Source organism: Lagenorhynchus albirostris, chromosome 2, assembly GCF_949774975.1.
Source record: "Lagenorhynchus albirostris chromosome 2, mLagAlb1.1, whole genome shotgun sequence".
NCBI classification, from domain to species: Eukaryota; Metazoa; Chordata; class Mammalia; order Artiodactyla; family Delphinidae; genus Lagenorhynchus; species Lagenorhynchus albirostris.
Window position 1 is genome coordinate 40494447 of NC_083096.1, and position 25457 is coordinate 40519903.

The 25457-nt window shown below is 54.1% G+C and overlaps 1 protein-coding gene and 1 long non-coding RNA gene across 14 annotated transcripts in view; both read right to left on the reverse strand.

The window, feature by feature from the left end:
* Positions 1-3609: 3609 nt before the first annotated feature.
* Positions 3610-9761, reverse strand: LOC132515768 (uncharacterized). Its single transcript, XR_009539180.1, has 3 exons — positions 8779-9761; positions 5713-5823; positions 3610-5066 (listed from the first exon to the last, which is right to left on the reverse strand). It is a non-coding gene; the product is annotated as an uncharacterized LOC132515768 (long non-coding RNA).
* A 2004-nt stretch (positions 9762-11765) lies between these two features.
* Positions 11766-25457, reverse strand: part of LOC132509720 (uncharacterized) — a 93510-nt gene continuing 79818 nt past the window's right edge. For 6 of the 13 annotated variants that reach the window (XM_060131117.1, XM_060131063.1, XM_060131081.1 and 3 more), the window contains 5 exons: positions 21346-21480; positions 21014-21097; positions 16546-16732; positions 16110-16183; positions 15259-15987 (listed from right to left, as the gene is read on the reverse strand). In XM_060131117.1, coding sequence (XP_059987100.1) covers positions 15818-15987; positions 16110-16183; positions 16546-16732; positions 21014-21097; positions 21346-21480 — 650 coding nt within the window. In that variant the 3' untranslated portion in view covers positions 15259-15817. Of the gene's footprint in view, positions 13270-13360; positions 13493-14145; positions 15988-16109; positions 16184-16545; positions 16733-21013; positions 21098-21345; positions 21481-25457 lie in introns of those variants that run through there. The other 7 variants (XR_009537123.1, XR_009537118.1, XR_009537126.1 and 4 more) reach the window with 3 other exon arrangements.

Here is a 25457-nt window from a genome sequence, read left to right on the forward strand (position 1 = left end):
CTGGAGAGGTCAGTGGTCTGTTCTCAGCTCCTCCCTGTGTGGGCCTCTGCGTGTCAGGAGAAGGGACGCTGAGGGGAAAGGGGACACGTGCCACCTCAGCTCCAGTGTCTCAGCACCCACCCCACAGGTGGCATCCCACCTCTGGCCTGTTCTGCCCACAGAGCTTTTCGGGAGGCCAGGCCCTGGGCTGCTCCAGAAGCTTCCCTCGTCACTCTGTGCGTGTGTTCGGGCCGCAGAGGGCTCGGGAGGATCTGCCGCAGGACAGAGGCACAGGGTGGTGGCCAGTCCCACACGGTCACCCACCCCTGCAGCAACCGTGCCCCAGAAAGGTGGACCCATTCGTTCCTGCCTTGGAAAACGCCAGTGGAGGGTCGCAGAAACTGAGCTAGCTGAGAGAAGCACTCCTGAGATACACAACCAAGAGTGACCAGCACTGAGGCGGAAACTGGGCAGGGGGAGGAGAGGGGACAGGAGACTCGGTGCCTTTGGGGGAGGGACAGAGACTGGCTGCTGGGATCCAGGGGGTTTCCGTTTCCTTTCCCAGGAACATCTTTCTTTCCCATAAAACCTCTTTTCCTGAAGTTACTTGACTGAGTCTGAATCTTGCTGCCAGAAAAGCCCAGGAGGTGGAACCTAAGGGGTGGTCCCCCAGGCTGTCCCTCCCCAGACACGTGCTCATCACTCTCGGCCGAGGCCATCTCCTTTCCTCTGGGAACAAGTTCTCTCTCAAAAGAGACCAGTGGACTCCTGGTGTCCCAGCCCACAAAACATGCTTGAATGTCAGAGCAAAACCCCACCACGCACAGGTGTTATTACCTTCATGATATCAGTGGGGAAGCTGAGGCCCTGAGCGTTAGACGACCTGCCTGAAGTCACACAGACTCTTCAGGTCCCAATGACCGTGGCAGTCCTGTGTCCTCTTCACCAAATCACACTACACATCACCTCCCAGTGGTGCCGGAAGGTTGTTTCAGGGCTGCCACCATCCAGGCCCAGCAGGTCTAACATGGGTGCTTCAAGGAATCACTGGAGCGGCTCCCACCCAGGCCCTGCAACAGAATCACCTGTGGAGCTTTGAAAAACACAGATGCTGGGCCCCAAGCCCAGGAGATCCTGATAAGCTAAATCCGGGTGGGCCCAGGCATAGCACCTGGATGGTGGATTCTCATTGTTTGGGGTAGTTACGCTCTGTAAAGTTGGGGGAACACTGACCTAACAAACACTAAACCTTTGCCCCTAGACGAAATACAGGGTTAGGCTCCTGTGAGCCTCTGGACACAAGCTTCATCCGCTGATTAATACACAACCTTGTTTTATGTGTATTTCTGTTTAAAGACACTCGAATATATGTTGTTGATTCAGTAATGTCAAACTCATGGCCAGCAGCACAATAACTCACACCCGAGCCAAGCTTGTCTCACACTTATCTTTTCTCCATAAAGCACATCACAGCCTTCTTGTGCTTAGGAACATCCTTCTGAAATCATCAAAAGCACAAAAGTTTAAAAATGTGACACTAACTAGACTTGTTTCCAGCAGGGGAGCTGAAATGAGAAGGCAGAGTATCACCTTGGGACCTCAGCTGGGAATGTGCTGTCAGGCAGTTCAAGTTGTTACCACTTTGCATGTGTCCATGAAGGACCATGAAGGACCCCTGAGTATTGATTTTGGGGTAAAACATTTTAGTGACTAGGTGAATTTGCAAATATTAAATCCGTGAACAGTGAGGATCGACTGTGTTTTCAAAGCTCCATTGGTCCAGCGATGTGCTGGGTCTTTTGGTAACGGGCAGCAGAAGTTGGAAGGGATGATGGGAGCTGCAGAAGACAGACTGAGGGCGAGGGTGCAGGCCTGGGGGGCCGGGAGAGCAGCTTGGGCGTGTGCCCATGGTAGGCAGCCACCGTGGGTCTGGGCCATGCCTTCTGCCCTCCGCTCAGCACCCAAATCACCGCAAATCCTGGACACGCGCACCTCTGCAAGCGGGTGGCTCAGGATTCAGAACTGGTTTCCCCGCAGAAATCACGTTTGGTGGGTTGGTCCTCAGCCTGGGTCACAGAGGCCCCCTTCACACCTAGTTAGACAAAGCGGTGGCTTTGTGGAGCCAGGCCCAAGCCCTCACCCCAGCGCCCCAGGCACCCCAGCAAGCCTCCCTGCAGGGCTCAGGGTTTCAGGCTGTGAGAACAGGGGTGCCCGCTGCCCCTCCTGGGCCCTGACATGGAGGGGGTCCTCGAGAGTCATCTCAGGTGAAGGGCCAGGACGGTGTGCTGGGCCGGCGGTGGAGACGCCTGTCTTTTGTGAGGTGGGGTGACAGCCGGGGACGGTGTTTTCAGTGGGGACGGGGGACAGGCATCTGGGGGTGGGAACCGAAGGGGCGAGTGGATGGAGGGCTGTGAGGACAGGCCAGGGAACGGATGTTCTGCAGCCGCAGACCTCCCTCCACCACTGCCTACTCTGTCGTGGACATCCTCCAAGGTGGTGGGCCCGGCGGCTCTGCAGAAGCGGCACAGTTTTCAGAGAGGCCTATACAGCTGGGCCTGTGTTAGGCCTGAAGCTGAGCTCTCAGCTCTGGGTCACTTGGGACGCCCACCTCCCACCTCGAGCCTACACATGGCTGAACGCTCACCCCTGCCTCGGACAGTCTGGTTCGCCCGCCCCTCAAGCCCCGCTGAAGCAGGGGTGCAGGTGAGCAGCAGAAGCACAGGCGCCGCCCACAGGGTAGGGCCCAGAAGATGCCCCTAAACGCGGAGCCTTGTTCTGTGTGAGGACGAAGGTTATCTCACTCACAGATTCTTTCCACAAGGCACACACAGCATTCTTGTGCCCAGGATCACCCGTTTGCCCTGCCCCCTCACACCATCAGCCAGAAAAGGGTGGAGGCCTGACCAGCCTGTTCAGGAACCTTCTCGCTCCGGGGAGCTCTGAGTCCAGGCTCCGAGAAGGAGGACGTGGGTCCGGGACAGGCAGTGCTGGGGCGTGGCCTCAGGCGTCTCCAGGGGGACAATTAGGGGAGGAAAGCGCTGTCAGGGTTGGAAGGCCCTCCCACTGGAGCCGAGCTGGGGAGGGGATTCGGAGATGAGCTTTGCCTGAGAGTCAGGCCCGTGCGACAGACCCCTGGGCCCCGCTGGCCCTTGGCAGGAAGCTCAGGATCCCGCCCACCTCTCAGGCTGGCTGGGCTCCCAGCTGTGTGTGGGGCAGGGAGGTGGCCCTTCTGGGAAGCCCTGGTCGCCCGGGTTGTTGCAGCTCCGCGGAGGGGGTCACGGGGGTGGGGTTCTTACTCAGCACCGGTCCGGAAGCTCCTTGAACTCAGAATTCTCCAGAATTCGTGTCACTGTTTCTTTTCAGAGGCTTTAATGTTTACAAGCTCGAAACCATTTATTCAGTAAAACTGTTCAATAAAAAAATAGTCCTCATTGATGACTGTCTTATTTCTTCTTTTCCTCCCTCAGTAAGGAGAATGATGCAGCTAAACAGATCCATTCCCTCCCTCCCCTCCTTCCTCCTTTCCTTCTGTCATTCAAACATCATTTGTTTAACATTGGCTACATGCAGGGGCTGGGTACGGGACCCGGGGCGGGTGAGGGGGGGGGTGCCGGTTCCTCTCCCATTTGTTTTGTTTGTTTGTTTTGTTTTTTTAACCTTGTGGGTAGAAGGCTTCTTCCCCTCTGCTTCACAAGGTCTTTTACTTGTCTCCTCTCCCATTTGATGCCTTTGCTGTGGGTCCCCGCTGGCAGGCTGCCCGCCCTGCCCCCGTAACCCTCACTCACCCCAACCCAAACTACCAGCTCAGGGCACACTTGGGAGAAGCATCCCTGCCCCACCCGCGTGCCAAGCGCAGGCTGCCTGGCATTCTCCTGCTGGCTGAGGTGTGTGACCTGATCGGCCTCAGGGGTCTTCCTTTCTCCCCCCAGGCCTTTCCTGGGAGGACGTCCCATTGCCTCACCCGGGCTCTGGCCCACCTTCACTCCAGCAGCCCTTCACTGGGATGTGTTGCTCTGCGTGGCTGGGGGAGCCTGGGCTTGCTTTTATGGGGTTTCTCTTTTGGACCTGCTTCTGCACCTGTGTGTGTATGTGTGTGTGCACCCCCTACACGCTCCCCAGCAGCGGGGTAGGCCCCCACACGCAGGAACCATTTCTCCTCTGCCTCCCTCTGGATACTAGAGCCTCAGGCAGGATTTCTAGGGGAGAAGAATCAGAAAGCGGTCCCCTGCCCCTTCCTCGCTGTCCTCCGCCCCCTGAAGACTGGCACGCTCGGGGACACAACCCCACGGGGGTTTCTGGGACTCTGGCGGGCAGAGAGCGGGTGTTGAACCAGAACAGGCAAGGGCTCCCCAAGGCAGGGAGCGCCCAGCCAGGAGGGCTCTGGGATGGCGTTTACAGCTGTTCGATGAAGTGACCTAGGTGTTCCTTGCAGGTGGCTCCAGGGCCTGGGGAAAAGGGGGATGCCTTGGCCGGGTCGGGGAGGCAGGGCCCAGCCGGGCCTTCGTCGGTGTTGCTCCTCTGGTTTGAATGGGCGTGCATTTGAAGGACATGCTTCTGTGGCCTCAAAACTTGGCAAACCTTCGGCCTATCCTAAGCCCACAGCTCTCCTCTGTTCACATGACCTTCTAGGTCCTCAACCAGGGCCGTGGGCTGGAGGCAGGGGCCCACAGTGGCCACATCACAGCAGGACTGCAGCCTCGAGCCCGCTGCGTGTCGTCAGCTGGAGAGGGCAGTGGCCAGGGCTAGCTCAGGGCTGCGTGCACAGCGTCGGGGGCACCAAGTCCGGAGGCTGGGCTTCCCTGGCTCTCAGACGCAGGGGCATTGGGGGTCCCAGAAGCACGACGTACACCAGGAAGTACTGCTTTCTGAGGGAAAGAGCCCTTGCCTGGGAGTCCAAAGGCTCTGGTTCTGGCTCCCACTCATCAGCATGGGGCCCAGGTAACTGGCTCCAATTCCTTACCTGTGCAAATGCAGGTGGCACCTCTGCCCGTCCTTCCTTGTGGGGTTTTATGTGGAGCTCATGGTGGTTTGAACACTGTCTAGTGCTGTTCACATACAAGGTACTGCTGTGGCTCTAGTCGCTGTCCCTAGGTGAGAATGAGGGCCAGGGCTGTCCTGGGGTGTTAGGCTAGCAGCTGGGTCGGTGCTTCTGAGCCGAGCTTGACAGGAACTGGAGAGTCACCAGCTCAGTCGTGGGCAGGGGTTTATTTGGGAGGTCACAGCCAGACCCACCACCCTGGTACTGTGTGGGGTTTAGGGCTTTTGTCAGGTGTCCCTGGCCACCCTGAGATGGCTCCAGGGGCTTTGGGGACAGCAGAGCTTTTCTGTTGGGCATAACATTGGGCTTTTCAGAGTTAGTCCCAGGATATGAATCTCTCTATCTCCACCCTTCAACCTGGTGAGCTAACCTGGCTGCCCCAATCCAGGGAGGATACAAGACCCAGCCTTCATCCCAGGGGAAGCAGGGCAGGATGTGGGCTGCCTGGCCTGGGGGGGACTGTCAGCTGAGTGGGAGGCCGGAAGTGGGGAGCCTCACATTAGTGGTGGGGTGGGAAAGAAGCCTGTGTCAGATCAGGAGCTGCACAGGGCAGCACCGTCAGAAGAATGCAAAATAACAGGTTTGCAGCTCCAGAAGGGGAGCTGTGGACGTGCAGATCCCTTTGTAGCCTGTTCCTCTCCTCGTGCCACCCCACATCCTTACCTGTCCACTTAGAGAAGGCCTGTCAACCTTACAAAGAAGCAGAGGGTCTGGAGAGCAGTGAGTTCCAGGTTGCACGTGTCCCCAGGCTGCCTTGATCATCAGCCTTCTTGGAAACATTTTTGTACTAGAGAGGTCATTGGTGCCTGCAGGAAAAAATCATGCAAGCAATAAATAAATGAAGAAAAGGAAGATTCTCCTCCTTCCCCACCAATGACCTCTGGCCCCCTTTGAAGCCAGGCCCAATAAAATAATTTCTAACTTAGGAAAGCCAAGGATATGCCTTTACATGTCCTTCCACCTGTGGGTGTGTCCATTGACATGCATTTCCATGTGACAGACTCCAAGCATGTACAATAATGAACTCAGGGCTTGGTTTTCCACACATGTGGGCATCAATGACTGAGGTGACCCAAAGCAACGGGTCATCTCAAGCCAGTTCTCTTCAACGTGCGTTGCATGTTTGGTTTTATAAATTTTTGTTTGCTGCCGAGTTTGCTTTCTAGATATGCCTGGTTCTGGTTGAAATGGAGTCCTTTTGTCCAGTTTGGATTAACTGAGCCCAAATCAGTTAGTGGAGTTGGGTGGGCAACCTGAACCCAAAGGTGTTCTTTTTGTGTGTGGGGGCAGATTGGTGGGATAGATGGAGTGGGGACTCAGCAGCATGAAATGATTTTAAAGGCAAAAGGCCAAACTATCACCAGGTGTCTCTCTCCCTGCCAGAAATCTCCTCTGGGTTAATAAGAACCAGTGTAGAGCCAGCTCTTCACTGCCTGTATGACCCCAAGGAAGATGCTGTACTCTTCCCCACTGGGCCCTCCAGCTCTATGTCCCTGAGGCTGGCCTAAAGCTGCACTGGTGGGCTCCCTCCGTCTCTGGCTTCAGCTGGATGAGAGGAGAGTGAGGTGCAGACGCTCTCCCTGCTGGGCTGGGGCTTGGCAATGGCTGACGTCTCTCCCAAAGGCGCCCGCTCCTCATGGGCAACCCTCTCCTATAGCTACAGCACACACCAGATCCTAGAGGCCTAGGGCGGCAAAAGCCTCCTGCTTTGCAGGCTCTGGGTGCCCACCAGCCCATGCTGGTCCCCTGACTCTGCCCACACTTCTGTACATAGTCTTTTCATCAAGCCCTTCAGCCTCTGTTTTGCATGTACCTTCTGTCCCTGAACTGCCTGCAACAATGCTGAACCCTCTGAGCTTCAGTTTCCCCACCCTAACTCTGGGGACGATGATGACATCCGCCTCTAGAAGCTGGAAGAGACGAGGAAACGGGTTTCCCCCCTAGCGCTACCAGAAGGAATGCAGCTCTGCCAACACCTTGAGTTGAGCCCAGTGACACTGATTTTGGAGATCTGGCCTCCAGGCTGTAAGATAATAAACGTATGTTGTCTTAAACCATTAAGTTTGTAGTCATTTGTTACTGCAGCCACAGGATACTAATACATGGGTCCAGGTCCCAGAGAAACAGAGACTGTAATAAATTTTGAGCTCTGCTCCAGCTACAACTGACTGTTCCAGGAGCAGCTGCTCAGGGGGGACCTGACTGTGCCTTCCCAGCACCTCAGTGTCTTCATTTTGGTCTAGGAGGCACATCTATTTTCTTTTTCTCCCAGGTGCAACGCTGATACCAAATTATGTCTCAAGGGTTTCAGACTCCAGTGTTATCATGGGCCACAGTAACATGGTAACTTGACTGAGTGGGATGGTGTGAGGCAATAGGGAGTGGTGGGGTCTGTGGCAAACTGGAGAATGCACATGTTGCTTAAAGACATCAACTTTAAGTGACAACAAGAGAAATAAATCCAGCCAAACAAAACCTACATCTAATCTATCTATGAGGCTTATGGACTACGAGTTTGGGATCCCAAATTTACCTTCTAGTTTCGGGCTGATTCCAAGGGGAAGTGCTCCATGGGGAAGAGAATGGCCCTGGATGTGATGAGGGCTTCTCAGCCCTAGCTGCCCCTTGGAGTCACCCTCCTCCCCCCACACCCAGACCTCCACCACGCCTAGCCTCTGTGTTTCCTAAAAGGGGATTTTGATACGGAGCCTGGTGAGATCCACTGGATCTGCTGGCTAGCCGGCATTGCCTCACCTCCCTCATCCTTCCCCACCTGCCCCAAACTCTCCAAGTCGGTCCATTAGCACTGGGCCACAACCTCTCCCCTCTCTCTCCAACAAGAGGACCCTGTGTGGAATAACCAAGAGGCTACTACTGTTGCGTCAAGCTCTAACCAATCCAAACCACAGGTAGGGGAGCGGGAGACACAGAAAAGAGGGGCACGGTCCCAGAAAATGATGAGAACATAGATGTCCTGTAAAGATCATGGATTTTGGAGTCAGACAGACCTGGGTGAGTCCCCACTTCACCACATACCAGCTGTGTGGCTTCAGGCAACATACTTAACTTCTCTGAGTGTTAGCTGTCACATCTTTAAAGTGGGGATAATAATACCTTTTCGCATTGTTGCTATGAGGACATTGACAGATAATGTATGTGTAGAGCAGTGCCTGGCCTACAGGGGGGGCTCGGCGCAGACTCTGGAATGGGGTGACTTGGGTTAGAATTCCCTTTAGCTGGTTGTGTGACCTTGGGCAAGTTACTTCATGTTTCTGTGCAGAATGTTCTCATCTGCCATATGGGTTCACTGGCGTTCTCATAGGGCTATTGGGAGGCTGAAGTCAAGGACTGAGACCATGCCTGGACTTCATAGGGACTCCTTGAGTGCATGAATTATTTACTAGGTGCGTTCTGACATTGGTGAGTGTGTGTCTCCCGTACCTGGTGGGCCCTGGGGTGTTTCTGGGATGTGAAGTGGAGACGTCAGAGACTGTTTCCTGGTTTTCAGGAGAGGCTGACCACATTCTACCTACACCTGTCTGCCTAGTTCCTCCCGTAATTCCCACCCCCATCCCCCAAATCTTCCACCCTTTTCACCTCCTGCCCCAGCCTGTCTATGACTTCCCCAGACACCTCTCTGGCAGCCCCAGAGCCTGGGGCACAGGGCTGCTAGGCTCCATGGTGTACCTAGGAGGGGCCTGGGGCTTCCCTCTGCCTGAGAAGCCCCATTAGTCACTGGAGAAGGTGAACACTGCACTGACCTCGCTCCAATGCGTGTGCACACGCCAGGCGGTCTCAGATGAATCACTTCCACGCCGCGCTATTACCAGGCTTGCAACAGAGGGTCTGTGTGCTGGCTTTGTGTGTAGTGTTTCTTTCCATTCCATGGTTCAGAAAACAGCAGTCACTCAGCCATGTGATCCCCTGATCTTCTGCCAAGGAACTGAGTGCAAAGGTTTGCTGGAAAACCCTCAAAGGATGGGGGAGGGCAGCTGTGGTTGCCAGAAAGGGGACTGAGCTGAGAGAACTGGAAATTAGAAGTGTTGAAACCATCATCAGGAAAAGAGCATCAGGGGACTCAGGTACGATGAGGGCCAGAGCCCTGCCCACAAGAGCAGCTGCTGGCCGATGAAGGGCCCTAACTCGGCTCTATGCAGATTTCTACCACCCAAGCCCCAGAAAAATAAGGTTATGTTTTTGTCTGATTATAAACATAAAGCTTGTTTATGCAAAAATTCTGATCAATACAGAAAACTATAAAAAAGAAAGGACATATCTCTCGTATGCTGCCACCAGACACGGTTTCAACCCATCAAGACATTCGGCACATGACTTTGTGCTTGGAACTGCCAGGTTCTGGTCCTCTGAGCTACTGGCCACAGCCTGGGTCTGATCCTGGCTCCTGCCCCCATCCTGGGACACTGAGCTCCAAATGTTCTGGGGACATGGGTTGGATCTGGGCTCCAGCGTCTGTGTTCTAGTCCCAACTTGGCCGTTTGCCCTTAGGCAAATCGCTCGGAGTCCTATTCGCCTATGCAGTTAAAAATGGGATAATAATTGGGCTGAGTTGTTGAGAGGATGAAAGGTATGAGGGGCTCTGAAAACTACAAGCCCGCAGAATCTCTTCAAATGTAAGAGACGTGCCGGTGTGATGCCCATTCCCCTGCCTCGGCTCCTTTAACCCCAGGGGTAGCCTTGAATCAGCTCTGCTGCTCCACGACTGAACTTGGTCTGCCCACGTTGACCAAAGGCCTTCCCCAGACACGCCCAGGATTGACTCAGAGGAGGCAGGCCTCAGGCTGGGGTCCCCAGTCACGGCAGCACCGCCCCTGAGCACCGAGGCAGGCAGGCACCTGGTTCAGGAAAATTCAAGCCCAGTTGTGTCACCGGTTTTGAGCCTAGGTAACTCCCTTCCCTCATCTCCCACACAGATACTTACTGTCACCACGGCTGGGCCCATTCTCAGTGCCATTCCTGCTCAGAAGCCTTGTCTGATTTCAGGAACCCTCGTGAATTCCCCGATGTGTTGTATCAATTTACACTGTAGTGAAATTTAGTAAAATCCTTGTGTACTTACACAAGGGACAGTAATGACAATATAAGAACATTAGTTCAGCTATTTCCAAACTGCTTCTTACATTCATCTCCATAATACACCCAGGAGCTTAGGTATTGGGGATCTCATCACTATTTCTGTCTCACAGAAATGAGTTAAAGGAGGCTCAGAGGACATGTGTCTCTGAGCAGCACAGTATTTCCTCGTGACTCTATTTCCCAGGCCTTTGCCTTCCCGGCTCCGCTAGAGCTAAGCCAGCTCTGACCCTGTTCTGGCTAGCCCATACCCATCTAGTCTGGACACAGGAAGCCTCAGGGACCAGCGAGGCCTCTCTCCACGTAGCTCCCTTTGCGGGGAGTGAATCCAGGTGGATCTGGAGCAGGGCCCGGTGCGGACCACCACAGCCAATCCATCCTTGCATTATGTCCTTTGGCGCCATGTGGATTCCGGAGATGGTGACCCTTCAGCCACCCGGTGTGCATCCAAACTTTTCCCACAAAAACAAGACCTGCCCAGTTCACGTGTCTGGGCGTTGACCTCAGTTCCCCAACCCAAGGCCCGGTTCCCACTGTGGGTCCCCTGACCCCTCCAGGCTCCTTGAGCCCCGTCCAGGAGATGGCAGGGTCTGCCTGCCTGCCTCCAGTCCACTCCCTCCCTGAGTCAGTGTTCCTTCTGCCTGCTGGACGCCCCACAGCCGGGAGCCCTTGTCACACACCTTCGGCCCTGGGCTTTGCCTGACCGGCAGGACCCTCCCTTTTAGTACAGTCTCAGGCTCAGGATCCCTCTCCAGCCTGTCTTGATTTACTTGAAGCAAACAGCCGTGCTTCCTGACAGGAAAAAGCAAAGCAAGGACTCGAACCCAGGGCCTCTCACACCACACCCCACGTTACCTTGTTCAGGCCACGGCAAGGACTGAGGAGACGTGTGCTTCAAAGCCGGCTTTAGAACGGAGGAAGTGAAGCTGAGAGGTGGGTAGTGGGCCATGAAGAGGCGAGAAAGCGGCAGGGATGAGGGGCCCTGTGGGAAGCGACAGGGCTTAAGGCGGGAAAGTCAGTGGGTGATGGAGAGATGGACGCTGGGAGTTAACCTGGAGGGGCCCTGTGTGGCTCTCAGACTACAGCCACCCTGAGGCTGCCTGGAAGACTGTTGTAACAATCATAATCATTACCGTAATGGCCCGTAACACTTAGTGAGCACTTACCGTTTGCTAAGTATGGAGCTCAAACGCCTTACCTGTGTTACGTCATTTCCCCCTACGGCACCATGATGAAATAGGTGCTATTGGCAGCCTCCATCTCACAGGTGAGGCGGCTGAACCTTGGTTTGGTTACACAACGTGCCCAAAGGCATTATCTTATCAGCAGAAGATCTGAGATGAGAATCCAGGCTGTCTGATTTCATGTTCTAACTTCTATAATGATCCACCCTGCCCAGAAGGTGGGTCAGGAGTGTCAGGCTTGCTGAGGAAAGATGAATGTGTTACAGATGTGGGGGCATTTCTCTGGCTTCAGCACGGGGGATCCCAGGGACCCCAGGGTCTGGGCTGCCCTACAGTGGAAGGCTGTCTTTCCTGAATAAAGAGCCAGCTTCAGGGCCTCAGAGTGGAGCCGGGCAGGGGCGGGGCGGGAGGAGGGGCCTCCGCGAGGCTGCCAAAGCAGGCCTGTGATGCCCGGGGCCGGCCAGACCAGCCTCCCGTGCACACCACACAGCCGAGGGTCTGTGCCTGGGATGCGAGGAGGAAGTCCTATAAATATGCCAGGACTGGTTGATTCGAAGCAGGGAAGAATAAACGACAAATTCATTAACTGGATTTTTTGAATATAAATATTACAGTAGGATTTTAACGACAAATATGCCCTATGAAAATATAGCTTAAGTTTGGCTCCAACAAGCTGTGTTAATTCAAACAATTTAACTTGCTCACAGGCCTCAAGGTTTTAATGAAGCACAGGTGACTTCAGTTAAGCAGGTGACGCGCTGGGTCATCATCTGGGTGGTGCATTTGGTGGCCGAGGAGTGGAACCCCGGCTCTGTGGCCAACAGCTTCCCTCCGTGTGCTGTCTTAGCACCCCTCACCCCTCTGTTCCATCATGGCCAGTGTAGACTGGCTGATAGAAACTCACTTTCAGATTAACTCGAGCAAAAAAAAAAAACATGGGTTGTAAAGCTCCTGTAAACAAGTATTGTGAAAGCAGAGGAGAAAAACATTTAGCTATGCGGCTCTTTAACTTTTTTGACTGGACTCACAGTAAGAAATATATTTTATATCGTAGCCAAGTGTGCGTGTGCACACACACACATGCAGGTGCACACAGCTAAAATAAAATTTCCTAAAACGATTCTTTTTTTTTTTTTTGCGGTACACGGGCCTCTCACCGCTGTGGCCTCTCCCATTGTGGAGCACAGGCTCCGGACGTGCAGGCTCAGCGGCCATGGCTCACATCCTAGCCGCTCCGCGGCATGTGGGATCTTCCCGGACCGGGGCACGAACCCGTGTCCCCTGCATCGGCAGGCAGACTCTCAACCACTGTGCCACCAGGGAAGCCCCCTAAAACAATTCTTAACCATGCTACATAAAATGCACATGATATTTTAAATTTTAATTAGTTTCTTGTAAATAAAATGTGATTTGAGACGCACTAAAAGGTTGTCATGATTCACTGATGTGTGGCGACTCACAGTTTAAAAAACACTAGCTGACTGTGCTTGATAGAGAGCAAAAGGAGCAAACGGAATAGTTCATCCGTCTCGGCTCCCTTTAGACATAAATTTCCCCAGACCAGAGGCTGTGTCCTCCCATCCGTCCTGCAGGGATGTCTGCACCCATGAACCTTCTGCAAACACAGATGCTGTGACAAACACTGGGACTCTGAGCAGAAAGGGAAGGTTCCGGGGGAGAAGGCTCAGGTGCCTCTCTTCTAGTTAATATTTGATTGGGATTCATTTAGCCATTAAATACCCTTCAGGGAGTGGGAAACAGGTTGAACAAGGGTGGTGAACAGGATAGAAGATGGTTAAAGGCAAAACACTCCTCAATGTGGTTCTGGGCATCGTTGTGCAACCAGCACAAAGAGGGTCAAATGGCAAGTGGTTAAGAGCACAGACTCAGGAGCCAGCCTCCCAGTTCTGGTTCTGTCACCTCAGCTGTGTGACTGTGGGTGAGTCCCTCTGCCTCTCTGGGCCTTGATTTCCTCATCTGTAAAATGGGAACATAACAGTATTTAGTTGTTAGGGTTGTGACCTAATCAATATGCCAGCTGTTGGTGCTAAACAGGAAGGCAGCTCACCTGGCCACACAAATTAGGCTCCAACTCCAGCCAGCGACGGGCAGTATAAAGCAGAGAGCAGCTCCTATTATGTGGGGTATAAGGGGTGGCTAGTGTGAAACCCCCAGAGACGCCATATGGCAACGAAGAGCCCTGCACCAAGAGAGATCAAAGGTAGAATTCAAAACACTCCCACCCAAAGTCAGCAGGTTGGTCCTCAGGTTCAAGAGCACTCAATAAATTAAGACCCATCATTCTCTAGAGCACAGTTCTGTCGGGTCACCTGTTTCCTGTGCTTATCTTCACAAGTTAACTGCCTTTCAGTTCTCTGCCACTTTACCACTTCTCCAGTCCTGCAAGCCCTCAGGAGCGAGCACAGGGGGTGAACAGCAAAGACCTTCAGATGCAGGGTTCTCAACCCTCAGTGTGCATTCGGTCCTGGACTAACTGGTCCCCCTCCCACCAGCCCATATTCCACACTTTTGCTAGATTGATTTTCTGAAGTGCAAATTTAATAATGTTACCTTTTTTTGTCCCTGTATCACGTCCCTGCTTAAACCCTTGGAAGCCTTCTCACTGTCTACGATGCATTTCAACCCCCACTGGAGGCAGAGCCTCATCTCCCCTCTTCAGCCTCACCTTTCACCACCCTGTACAAGAAGCCCTGCTCTCCAGTCCTACCAAATACCTTGCGTTCCCTGATGATGCAATATAGGCTCAAGCCTTTAGGCTATTACCCATGCCATTCCTTATGCCTTGCCTGTCAGGTCTCTGACAGCTGGACTGGCCCCATTATAAAGAATTACCATGCTCAGTGGAAGGAAGCATCGTGTCCTCTGGGAAGCCTTCTCTGACACCAGAAAGCCCGGAGCTCCTTCTTCACGTTCCCGCAATGCTCTATCCCCAGGAGGTAGCTTTGAAAGGCGTGGCTGGCTTCCCGGATTTGGCCACTAGAGGGCAGTCGAGTGTAGCGAGCGTCTGGCCTGGCAGCTACCGGAGGCTGTGAGCGCTGCTCCGACACTGCTCCGTCCTCACACACATCCCTAGTTGGGCCTCGCTACACCTCACTCCTGGAATGTTGCACGGCCCCTTTGTAGGTCTCCTGGCCTCTGCCGCTCCGTCTCCTCTCCTTTATGCACAGGACTGACCCGACTACCTTCCTTAACCATTATTTTGATCACCCACCCCACCCTTCCTCGAGAACGCTCAGTAGTTCATTATTAATTTCATATTAACCCAGAACTTCTTATTTTGGGATTCTTTTGTTTATTAAAGTGTTGCAACTTCAGTAACAAGTTAAAAAATGAAGGAAAAAAATTCCTAAGTCTATCCCATGATTTTCTTATGTTTTGGTCTGTCTGTATGTATATATGCACATATATATGTATATATATGTGTGTATATCTATATACACATATATATATGTGTAGTGGTCAGGGCATAGATACAATTTTGAATTTAACTATTTTGGCTTATTTTGAAAGCACAATTTTTCAAATTACCATTCTGGCTTTATAAAGATTGATATGAAGGAAGGCCAGCTTGGGTTTCAAGACCAAGTTTGCCAGCCCTCCTGTTCCATTCATTCATCCCCAGCACAGATTCTGCTGCTCTTCTGTGGCTGGAATACCTGCCTGGCCCCCATCCTGGTGTCCACACCTACCTGTCCCTTTCTGAAACACCCTCCCGCTCCTTCTCTACTAAGCTCCAGTGCACATCCCCCCAGACCTCTGCTCAAACTTCTCCTCCACCAGAGTTCATTTCCCAAGCAGTCAGCCCAGCTCTGGCTGCCTTGCCCCTGCTGCCCAGCTCTCTCTGGTGCAGCCCCAATTTCCCTTGTGAGACTGGGAGGTCCCTGAGGATTAGTGGACGCTGTCCGTCCACTGGCAGCTGAAGCAAAGTACCACAGACTCGGTGGCTTGAAACAACAAAAATGTATTCTCTCACAGTTCTGGAAATCAAGGTGACATCAGGGCTACACCCTCTCTGGGGTTCTAGGGGAGAATTCATTCCTTGCCTGTCCAGCTGCTGGTGGTGGTCGGTATTCCTTGGCTGTGGCTACGTCCCTCCAATCTCTGCCTGTCTCATAGGGCCTTCTCCTCTGTGTCTGTCTTAAATCTCCCTCTGCCTCCCCCTAGAAGGACACTTGTCATTGTACTTATTGGATAATCCAGGATGATCTCCTCTTTCAAGATTCTTTATCACGTCTACAAAGCCCCGTTTTTGAAATAATGTAACATTCACAGGTTCCAGGGGTTAGGATGTGGATATGTTTTGGGGGGGGGCGTCACCACTCAACCCACTACAGTTCAGCTGTGCCTCAGGATCAGTGTGGAGTGAAGTGCGGGTTCACAAACCTCGCTGATCTCCAAGATCACGACTGTGGGACTTGAGAAAATGGCTCAGCTAGAGCTCCCATGCTGACTGAGACTCAGGAGGTCCCGGACGGTGCCTGGGTGTCTGTCAGGATCGGAGAGGTTATGCCATAATAACAAACAACCCCAACCTCTCAGTGCCTTGACACAACAAACGGTTTCTTTCTTGTTTACTCCAAAAGGTCGCCTTGAGTTGGTTTGGGACTGTCTGAGTTGTCCTCATTCCAGGACCCAGGCTGATGGAGTGGCTACCATCTGGAGAGTTGCTGGCTTCTGTGACAGAGGGGGGAAAATCGTGGTGAATTATGGACTGAATTTTAACACCATTTCCACCCAGAAGTGATACTTATCCCTTCTGCACATACCATGGTGGGACTATGATCCTATATATTTACCTGGAAGGAAAAGTGGTGCCCGTGTCTCTAGTTTCAGAAAGCACTGCAGGTTTGGGAAGCACGGGACCCGAGAGCTGCAGAGGGACATCCGGTGACGTCCTTTAGAGTCATCTCTGACTGCCCTCTTCTCCCCCGAGGGTCAAAGCCCCAAGGCAGAGCATCCCATGGGCCGAGCCTGAGTCACACCTGGGCCTAGAGGACTGTCTGCCCCCCACCAAGACCACACACTGGTGGACAAACCATCTGGGAAGGGGGTGCAAGGTGGTCAGGCAAAAATCAGCAGACATCATGCGCTGAGATTCCCCTTCTCCTTCTCCAGAGCGAGCTCGTTCTGGAAGGCATTCAGGAGTTCACGTGATGCTCCCAGGAGCCCCTTCACTGCTTTTCTTAGGAGGGGGGCACGGAAGAGAGGGAGGTGAGACATCTCCCCACTCACCTGTGCTTTGGTGCCACAGAGGCCACCAGTATCCGCCCAGCAGAACCAGGGTGACTGGTTTGGATGTGGTGGCCCCTCTGTTCACCCCAGAAGGACAGGGCCGGGGAGCAAGGAGGAGGAAGCAGAACAGCCCCAGCTCCATCACGCCTTCTCGGAAGAGCCAGCAGTCTCTCAGGGAACGTCAGGACTTTGGTGAAAACAAAGGGTGAAGAAATCTATGTTGGGCTTGAAATGGTTGTGTGAACTGGCATAGCTATTTGTCATGAATGTTGGCTGCCTCTCCAGCCATTCTGACACTTAACACTCTGATGCTTCAGGAAACTGAGCCCGATTTTAGCAGCAGCCTTTCCTCACAGCCCAGGGCCACAGAGACACCTGGGCTGCACGCAGAGGTGCTGGGAAGTAAGCCTTGGTCCTGCTCAGAGGGAGAGCAGCTCCAGAGACGGGAGAAGGACAGCAGTGTGGGAGAGTCACAATGTTTCTTCAAATAGTGGTTCACAAACCAGACTGTACAACCCCAGGGCACCCTGGGGGTCCCATGCGTGCAGGGGTCTGGGTAGAGGGCCACCAGTTACAATGAGAATACTCAGTTAAATTTGAACATCAGACAAACAACAAATGAAAAAATTTTTCTTTGGTATAAGTATGTCCCATGCAATATTTGGGATATACTTATCCTTTTGAAATTATTTATTTTTCTGAAATTCAATCTTAACTGTATTATCTGGCATTTCTATTTGCTAAACCTGGCAAATTTACTTGGGTGTCCTGCTTTGCTTTTATTTATTTTGGAGCTTAGGTTAGATTCTTTTGGAATCAAAGTTTTCACTGCCAAAAAATAAAAGTTTGGAAAGCCACGGCTAGCTCTTTATCTTTTTTTTTTCCACATTGAAAAACTTAGGTTTTCACCCCAGACATACTTCATGGAGAGTTTTGACAGCCCAGGCACTGGTGCAGACCATGGGGATAGCATGAGGTGAATACGACAGAGCTCCCGCCCTCTGAGAGTGCTCTCAAGTTACGGAAGGAGAGAGTCGAGTCAACCACTGACCGTGTGTGGCTGAAAGTGCAAGAGGTAGAGAGGGCGTTAGCGCCTCGTGGGTCATGGCAGAGCTGTGAAGAATAAAGAGAAGCAGTGAAGGGATGCTAACCAGGCATCGCCACTCGCACACCCGTTTCCACAAGTCACGGTCCAAATTGTAAGCATCACACTGGCAAGACCCTGATCCCCTTGGACTTTCTCTCTCCTTTTCCTGTAACTTATAGTTTAATAATGACTCGGTTAAGACTGATGAAGTAGTCAAGCAACCACTTTCTGTTTGGTTGACTTAAAAATGATGACATTGGGCTTCCCTGGTGGCGCAGTGGTTGAGAGTCCGCCTGCTGATGCAGGGGACGCGGGTTCATGTCCCAGTCCGGGAAGATCCCACATGCCGCGGAGCGGCTGGGCCCGTGAGCCATGGCCACTGAGCCTGCGTGTCCGGAGCCTGTGCTCGCAACGGGAGAGGCCACAACAGTGAGAGGCGCGCATACCGCAAAAAAAAAAAAAAAAAAAAATGATGACATTGGTGAGCCATTTCCTTGGGGTGTCTTCAGGATCTAACACCAGGGTCTGGCCCAAGGTCCTGCTGGCTTGGGCAGGAAACACCTTCACCGTGTTCTCGAGACTCTGGCCCATCCCTGCCAGTACCAGGAACATGGCAGAAAGAAATGAAGAAATTCTGAAGGAGGAGGAACGTTCAAAGGGCAAAATGCTCTGCACTTTATGAACTCTCACGTACACACCTCAGCCTTATGTGTTGATGAGTAAGCCAGGAGGAAACCAGGTCTGTGAAGGCAGAGTTGCTTTCTATTGTCCAAGGAAACAGCAAGGGTAAAATGAGAGTTCCGAGCTGTCGTGAACACTGTTGTCATTTTTTTTTAGTCCTTAGAGGAAACCATTTCCTTTCCGGAAGAGTCTCTCTTCTGGGAACTGGGCACTTGAAGGTGGGTGTCGAGTGGGCTCGTGGGGGAATGTTCTGGGGTTCAGGAGACTCGGCCTCGGAGCCCGGTCACACTTGGCGAGGAAGGCGTGAAGTCGCCTGCATGTGACCCTGCCGTGACGGACTCGGCAGTGGTGTGGGCCGTGGAGACGAGGCTCAGAGACGGTTTTGTGTGAGTCCAGACCAACCACACGAGGATTAGTGAGCCGACCTCAAGTGTGTGAAAAGCAAGAAGGTGGTTGCCTCCTGCTCCCACGGGAGCTAGAAATAGAACCCTGCCCTTTGTCCTTGGGGAGCTGAAGCAACTGCCTGGCGTGGGTGTCCTGACCACAGGCCCCTTTGTTCCTCTCTCCCACCCGTTCCCCTCTCCTGCCCTTCTTCCTCTGTGACCTCAGCCCCAGCCTGTGGCGCTGGCTCTGCTCAGCCCCCGTCGGGCATCTCCATCCTGGCACATCTGGAGGATGGGTGCACTCCCACCTGCTGAGAACAGGACAGCCCTGTCCTCACTGGTCTTAGCTGCCATCCAAAGCCCTGATCTGGGGCCATTCAGAAACGTTTTGCCTCTTGCTGGCAGTAATTTCGGCGTCAGGCACATGGTTCCAGGGTGCTTAAAACTTCATTAACTGAGACTCACAGTAAGAGGTGCGGTACCATTTTACATTGCATCCCACGCACACGTTATGTACTGGCCTTTTCCACACAGGGACTGGGTCCGTGGCTGCTGGCCCTCAGGCTTGCCTGGGCTCAATTAGTGGGCAGCCCAGCAGGAGCCGGGAGGGAGGGAGAGGAGTGAGGGTAAGCATTCATTCCCCATCGGGCTGATGATCACAGGTCCTGTCTGAGCCTTCGCCTCATCGCTCTCTCTGTTTCCAAGTTCTGGAAACACCTTCCACCTTCAAGCCTTAAGCCTGAGGGTGGTAACTAAGCCTCACAATTCTCTTGTGACTTCCCTACACCCTGCCCACGTCTTTGTAAATAGTTCCTTTATTAAATGCCCCCAAACGGCCCAATCAGAATGTGCTATCTTTCTATTGCGGTATCCATATAGTACGTGTTCACACACACACACACACACACACACACACACACACACACACACGAGGCTCATGAAATAACGCTCACGCTTACCCCCCACGAGGCACTCTGATATACGTGACCCTGTTCTGGCTAATTATGAAGAATGCTCATCCCACCCACTCAATTAATTCCATGACTCACTTACGGGTCTCGATTCTCAGTCTGAAAAGCATTGCGTAGGGCCAGCCCGGGGGAGGCAGCTGTCAGCTGGCCTGGCTATGGCAGCTGGCAGAGGTCAGCGTGGAACATGCCAAGGAGGGGGAGCTGTCAGATGAGTCTGTACAGTGGGTGTCTTATGGGGCTCCCTTAGGGGAAGGCTGGACTCCTTCTGGGGGGTACTTCCTTTCTGTGGTCATCCCATTCCCGGAGCCCAGTTTCCACTTTGTAAGCTAGAAACCTGTGTTGGTTAGACGCTCCGAGACGGCTGGGCTCAGGGCTGACCTGCACCCAACACGAGCATAAATACCTCCAATCTGACTCAGCCAGCCCCGGTGGGAAGCAGCCATCCAGCGGGCCTGAGAGGCATGTTCTCCCATTGACAGCCTTTCTCTGGTGGGAAATTCTATCCAGAAAGCCAGGCCGTCATCAGAAGGTGCCTGGCCAACACAGCCTTAGGGCGAGGGCCTTCCTCAAAGACCGCAGCGGGTCTGGGTGGCCTAAGCACCATCTCTCCAGATTTGTTCCCACACCTTTGCCGACCCAACCCCTCCGGCTGACCCACTGACTTTCTTGTTCCGTTCCCTTCTGTGTCTGGGCAAGTGAAGCGTCTTATTCCAATCCTTGGCGGTGGTGGAGGGAGGTGGCTGCGTCCATCGGGGCCGCCCATGGCTGCCCGACGGTGGGCTGGCATGTGTTTTCAAGGACTAGAAGCGCTCCCTCTGCCTCACCTTCCGGGCAGTCCTGAGGTGTGCGGCCAGCAGCTAGCCGGTCAGCGGCCACGGAAGTGCATGCTTATCGAGTGCTTTGTGGAAACTAGGCTGGTGCGGAGCTCCTATGGGCACAGTCTCATTTCTCTCCCCTCTCAGCCTGGTGAGAAAGTACCCGTTTCCCCATCTTTTACATAAGGAGATTGAGGCTCAGAGCGGCCAGGTGACTTGGCTGAGGTCGTATGGTAAGTCAGTTGCTAGGTGGCCCTAGAAACTGTCTGTGAATACACATGTGCTCTGAAAGAACAGGGAATGCATCCCCAGCCTCACGAGCTCTCACTCCCTGGAGGCAGGACTGTGCCTCCTTCAGGAAATGTCCTCTCTACCCCGCTAGCCACCAGAAGTGCACACGGCAGGACTCAGCACACCAGGGTGCCCAGTTACCCACGCTCGCCGACAGACACAGACTGGGACCAGCCTCTTGCCAAAGAGGGAAGGCCAGTGGGAGCCTCAGACCACAGGGAGGTGACTCCATGGACGCACCAGACCGTGGTGGTGACTCAGCTGCCTGGGCGATGGATGGTGCACGGACGTCAGTCCTCACGCTGTGGCCCTTCCCTTTTTTCCCTGGAACAATAACAAAATCCTGGCTGTGTGCTTCGGTTGCCATAGGAACCAGAAAACATTTAATAACGTGGAGACTCTGGGACAGGTGGACTGAGCAGGTCTGGATAAAAAGAACCCTCTTCTGCCCCTTCACCCCAAATCCTGGGCGTCTCATCCATTTGGAACAGATGAGGTAAATTAGTCAGGAGAAAGCTACGCTGCTGCCTGGATTGAGTGACCTTGTCCAACCAGGAGTTTGGGGCACTCACAAGTCTGCGTGCCTGTGGGATCTGGCCCAAATTCCTGCCGAGAAGAAACTCGATCTGAGGCACCCCCGTCTGCCTGGGAGACTGAGTGCCACGTGGGGTGTCCGCCCCCGGCATGCGTGGGCCCCGTCCTGGACTCTGTAGGGAAGAGGAAGAAGGGAGACATGGGTCCCCATGCTCAGAGAGCTCCTGGTCTACTGGTGGCAGGACGCACACCTGGACAGTCCTGCTGGGTCCCGGCCCACATCAGGAATCACCAGGAAACAGTGGGGGAGGTGCATGGGAAAGGGGCTTCTGGGCGGGGATGGGGCTCGGTGATGAGAACCAGAGCCCTCCACTCCCAGCAGGACCCGCTGAGTGTGGCACCAGGCTCACTCACTCACACACAGGGTCAGGGTGACAGCTGGGGCCAGGGGACTGGATGCTCTTAGAGGCTCGGCCATCACTGCCTTCCCCGCCGGCCACTTTGTGGTCCCTGTCCTCCCTCTCACTCCTTCCATGCACATCGGGCACCTCTGCATAGGGTAAGTGGCTCGAGCACCCTGACAACAATGTCCCACCCCCCCCAAGACTAAACAGGCTCATATCCAAACTCACCCGCCCCCCCGTGTGTCTCCTTTTCCAAAATCACTGACATCATTACAGGTTTAATGACGTGCTCTATATCCGCACAGGTGACCCTCCTTCCACCCGCGTCTCTCCCGGGGGGCCCTCCCTTCCTGCCCCGCGTCTGCCACCGGGGCCATCTGGCACGTGACCACTGTGGCCACCTCCTAGATGTTCTCTTCGTCCCGTTCAGGCTTTGAGGCAGCGCTCCTCAGGGGCTTGACCTCTGCCCTGATTTCCAGCATTTTCCACCTCTTCTTGGACATCGCCCCACGCGATTCAGACTCAAAATGTCCGAGACAGAACTCACATCCTGCTCCCACAGACCTTCTTATCTTCTGTGTTTCTCCTCTTAGGTGGGAGTGCCCCGGCCCCCAACGTGTCCCTGCCTCCTGGCTCTGCCCCCTCCATCCTCCTCCATGCAGAGGTCAGAATTCACTTCCTAGCGCATTGCTCCCGCTCAGAGATGCTTCAGCTCCTCATCGCATAAGAGTGATGCCCAGCTCCCCTGGAAGGGCAGCTGAGGGCCTTCCAGGCTGGCCCCCAATCTTCCGCTTCAGCTTCACCTCCCAGCTCTCTCGCTCTCCATTTCCCTCCCTCCTCTTTCTTTCTGCCTGTTGTCTCTCTGTCTGTCTGTCTGTCTGTCTGTCTCTCACACACACACACACACACACACACAGCCTGCAGCTCTGGCTACACTACCCTGCTGGTCTCTGTGCCTTGCTCTCTTCTAGCTTCAACCCCTTCGTCGTGCTGACTCCTCTGCCCGAAACCCCCTCTCCCTCAACCCAGGAAACCCTCACCTCTCCCCAGGGCCCCGAGCCCAGCCCACGTATCTTCCCAGCCCGACAGCACCCCAGGTCTGGGGCAGAATTCACCACGCCGTCCTCTGTGCACCCACAGAATTCGAGCATTCTCCACACCGAGCAGAAGTCCCTGTTTCTAGCCTCCTCCACTGGCCTGGGGACTGCTGGTGCTGGGCCTGTCTATTCCTCCCTGTGCCCTGACATCTACAGCTCAAACCAGGCGTCCCGTGAATGCCGCGCGGATCCCTGGACCCGCAGACCTTCTTTCTCCCGACCTGGCACGGCATCTGCCTCCAGCCACACTTCCACCTCTGTCCCCAGCCTCCCTCACAAGGTCGCCGGACCCTCCTGCGGGCAGGTCGCAAGGTCTGCAGCCTCTGCCTGAGCTCTCTTTGTTCTCTCACTGGAAGCTCTCCCTCCCTGTCTATCCATCTTTCCTGTCGGGCAGAGAATGCCTCTAATTCACTCTCTGAGGTGTACAAACCCCACGCCCTCCGCAGAGGCTCCTTCTCCAGTCAGGACTGAACTCCCTGCTTCCCCCGCAGCCTGGGAACTCAGCCTGCACCTGGCCTTCCGTCAGCGCTGTCGGCCACATCTGTTCTCTTCCCGCCCACTGGGCTCCCTGGAGGGCAGGAAGCCCGCCTCACTTCTCTCTGTTTCCCTGTGGTGCTCTGCGCCTAGCAGCTACCCTCAAAATGCCTGTTGAAGTGCCGGATCCTGCAGTGGCTCCCCAGGGCCTGTGAAAGGCTGGCCACCTTGGGTACCTGGGGCAGCGGGTGACCTATCTGCTGGCAACCCTTATCAGAGGGGCCTGTAGAGCCCCTGCCGCCCAGGCAGGGTGCGGGGCCCGGAGGGAAGAGCGCTCCCTCAGCCCTCAAGTCAGCCGCCCATGCCTGCTGGTGGCCAGCAATTGCTGGAAATTTCCTCAGCTCCCTCCCCACCCCTCAGCCCTCCAATGCTTCCCCTCCCTCACCCCGCCTTCCTCCCATCATTTCCATCAGCCCCAGCTCCTTGAGCAGGCGTGCAAACACTTCATAACTGCCCCCGCCTCCACCTCCTGCAACACGCATCCCCTCTCTCACCCTCTCGCTAATCTTATCTTCCTGCATTTAATGTACAACCTCTGCTTAATCCAGGCCTCCTGTCCCGCATACTCTACAGGCAATTGCTCATGCAGGTCCCCTTCCCCGGAACACCTGCCTTCTCTTCTCCACTGACCCGAATCCCCCCGCTGCAGGCCCAGCTCTAGTCTCCCTTCTCCGTGAATTCTCTGACGCAGAACTGGCTCTCTGAGCCACATCATAGTCCTGTTGCAATCAGCGAGCACCACACCGGTTAATATTTAATTGTTCTCCACAATTTTATGTAATGCACCTTCATTTTCTTTTCCCATCTAGATTATAAGCTCTTAGGGATAAAACTAGCTCTTAAGTTGCTGGGGAAGGCAGGTGAATGTAGGCTTTCTCTAAACTCTCTCAGCTTCTTCTTTGTGTACCCAACTTTAGTAGAATCATCTATTAAAGTTCTAATGTCTAAACTAATGAAGTCTTTCTTGGGCAGCCCTGAAAATAGATCACAGATTACAAGGAAGCCTCATACCGGAGGCTTCCTGGACTGGGAATTTAATGGACCAGAAGCCCAACTTCTGCATTCGGCCCAGGTGGTTGAGAGGGCTCCTGGGATTTCCACACCATGGGAGAAACTGTAACCCTATTTTGCGGTAACTGGGGAATGACGTCCATGGCTGGAGCAATGCTGTGATGGGACCTGTGCCCAAGGGAGGTGAGCCATCCAGCCCTCTGGCTGGCCTCGCAAAGGAGCCAGCCTGGAGCCGGTGAGGGGGAAGCCAAGGGCCTTCTGACGCACCGCCCGGCACTGGGCACCGTGACCACTCCCTGTCCAGGGCCTCCGAGCAGGGCTGGCTTTGGAGAGGGGCTTTCGCGAGCTGAGTAGGGCAAGGGAATCCCTGGAGAACTGTATCTGCGGTAACTTTCCAAGCAGCTTCCTTTAGGTCAGGTTACAGGGGACTTCCTTCAGGTTAGACACACGTGTCGATCGTGCGGCTGAGCCACCAGCAAGTCCATGGGCAACGGCGGCCCGAGCCTCTAGGGAACAAGCACAGCCTGAGGTCTAGGAAGGGGAGTCCAATGTCCAGGGCTCGTGCTCCTCTTTCTCCTCCTCACCTTCCCTCCGGATTCTGTGCTTTTACCCGCTACACCTCACACTGCCTCCGTCCTGCCAATGTCACTCTCTCTTCAATCTGCACCTTCTCTTCCAGGAGAGCTCTCTATCCGATCGCCCAGCAGGCACTCTACCTGACCCATTTTAGGGCTGCCTTCACCCCTTCCTCTCCTTTTCTTCCCTCTGGAAACTTGACTTTCTGGAGGTCACCACGGACAACGGTGATGGCCCCTGAGTTTCTGGAGCCCCCCTTTCCTCAGGTCACAACATTTATTTAACCATCTACTGAGCCCTTGCAACGTGGAACCTGGGGAAACAAGAGGGGCCTGCATTTGGCCCCTGCACTCGGGATCTTGTGGTGTGGCACAGGCCGCGCCAATGGGAGACTGCACAGGGTGCGAGGCACAGGGGCACAGCCAGGGCCGTGCTAGGGAAGATGGCCCGGGGAAGTGACACCGAAGGGGGAGCCTGAAGAATGCTTGGTAGTTGGCTGTAGGCTTGGGGAAATTCTGTTCTGCACAG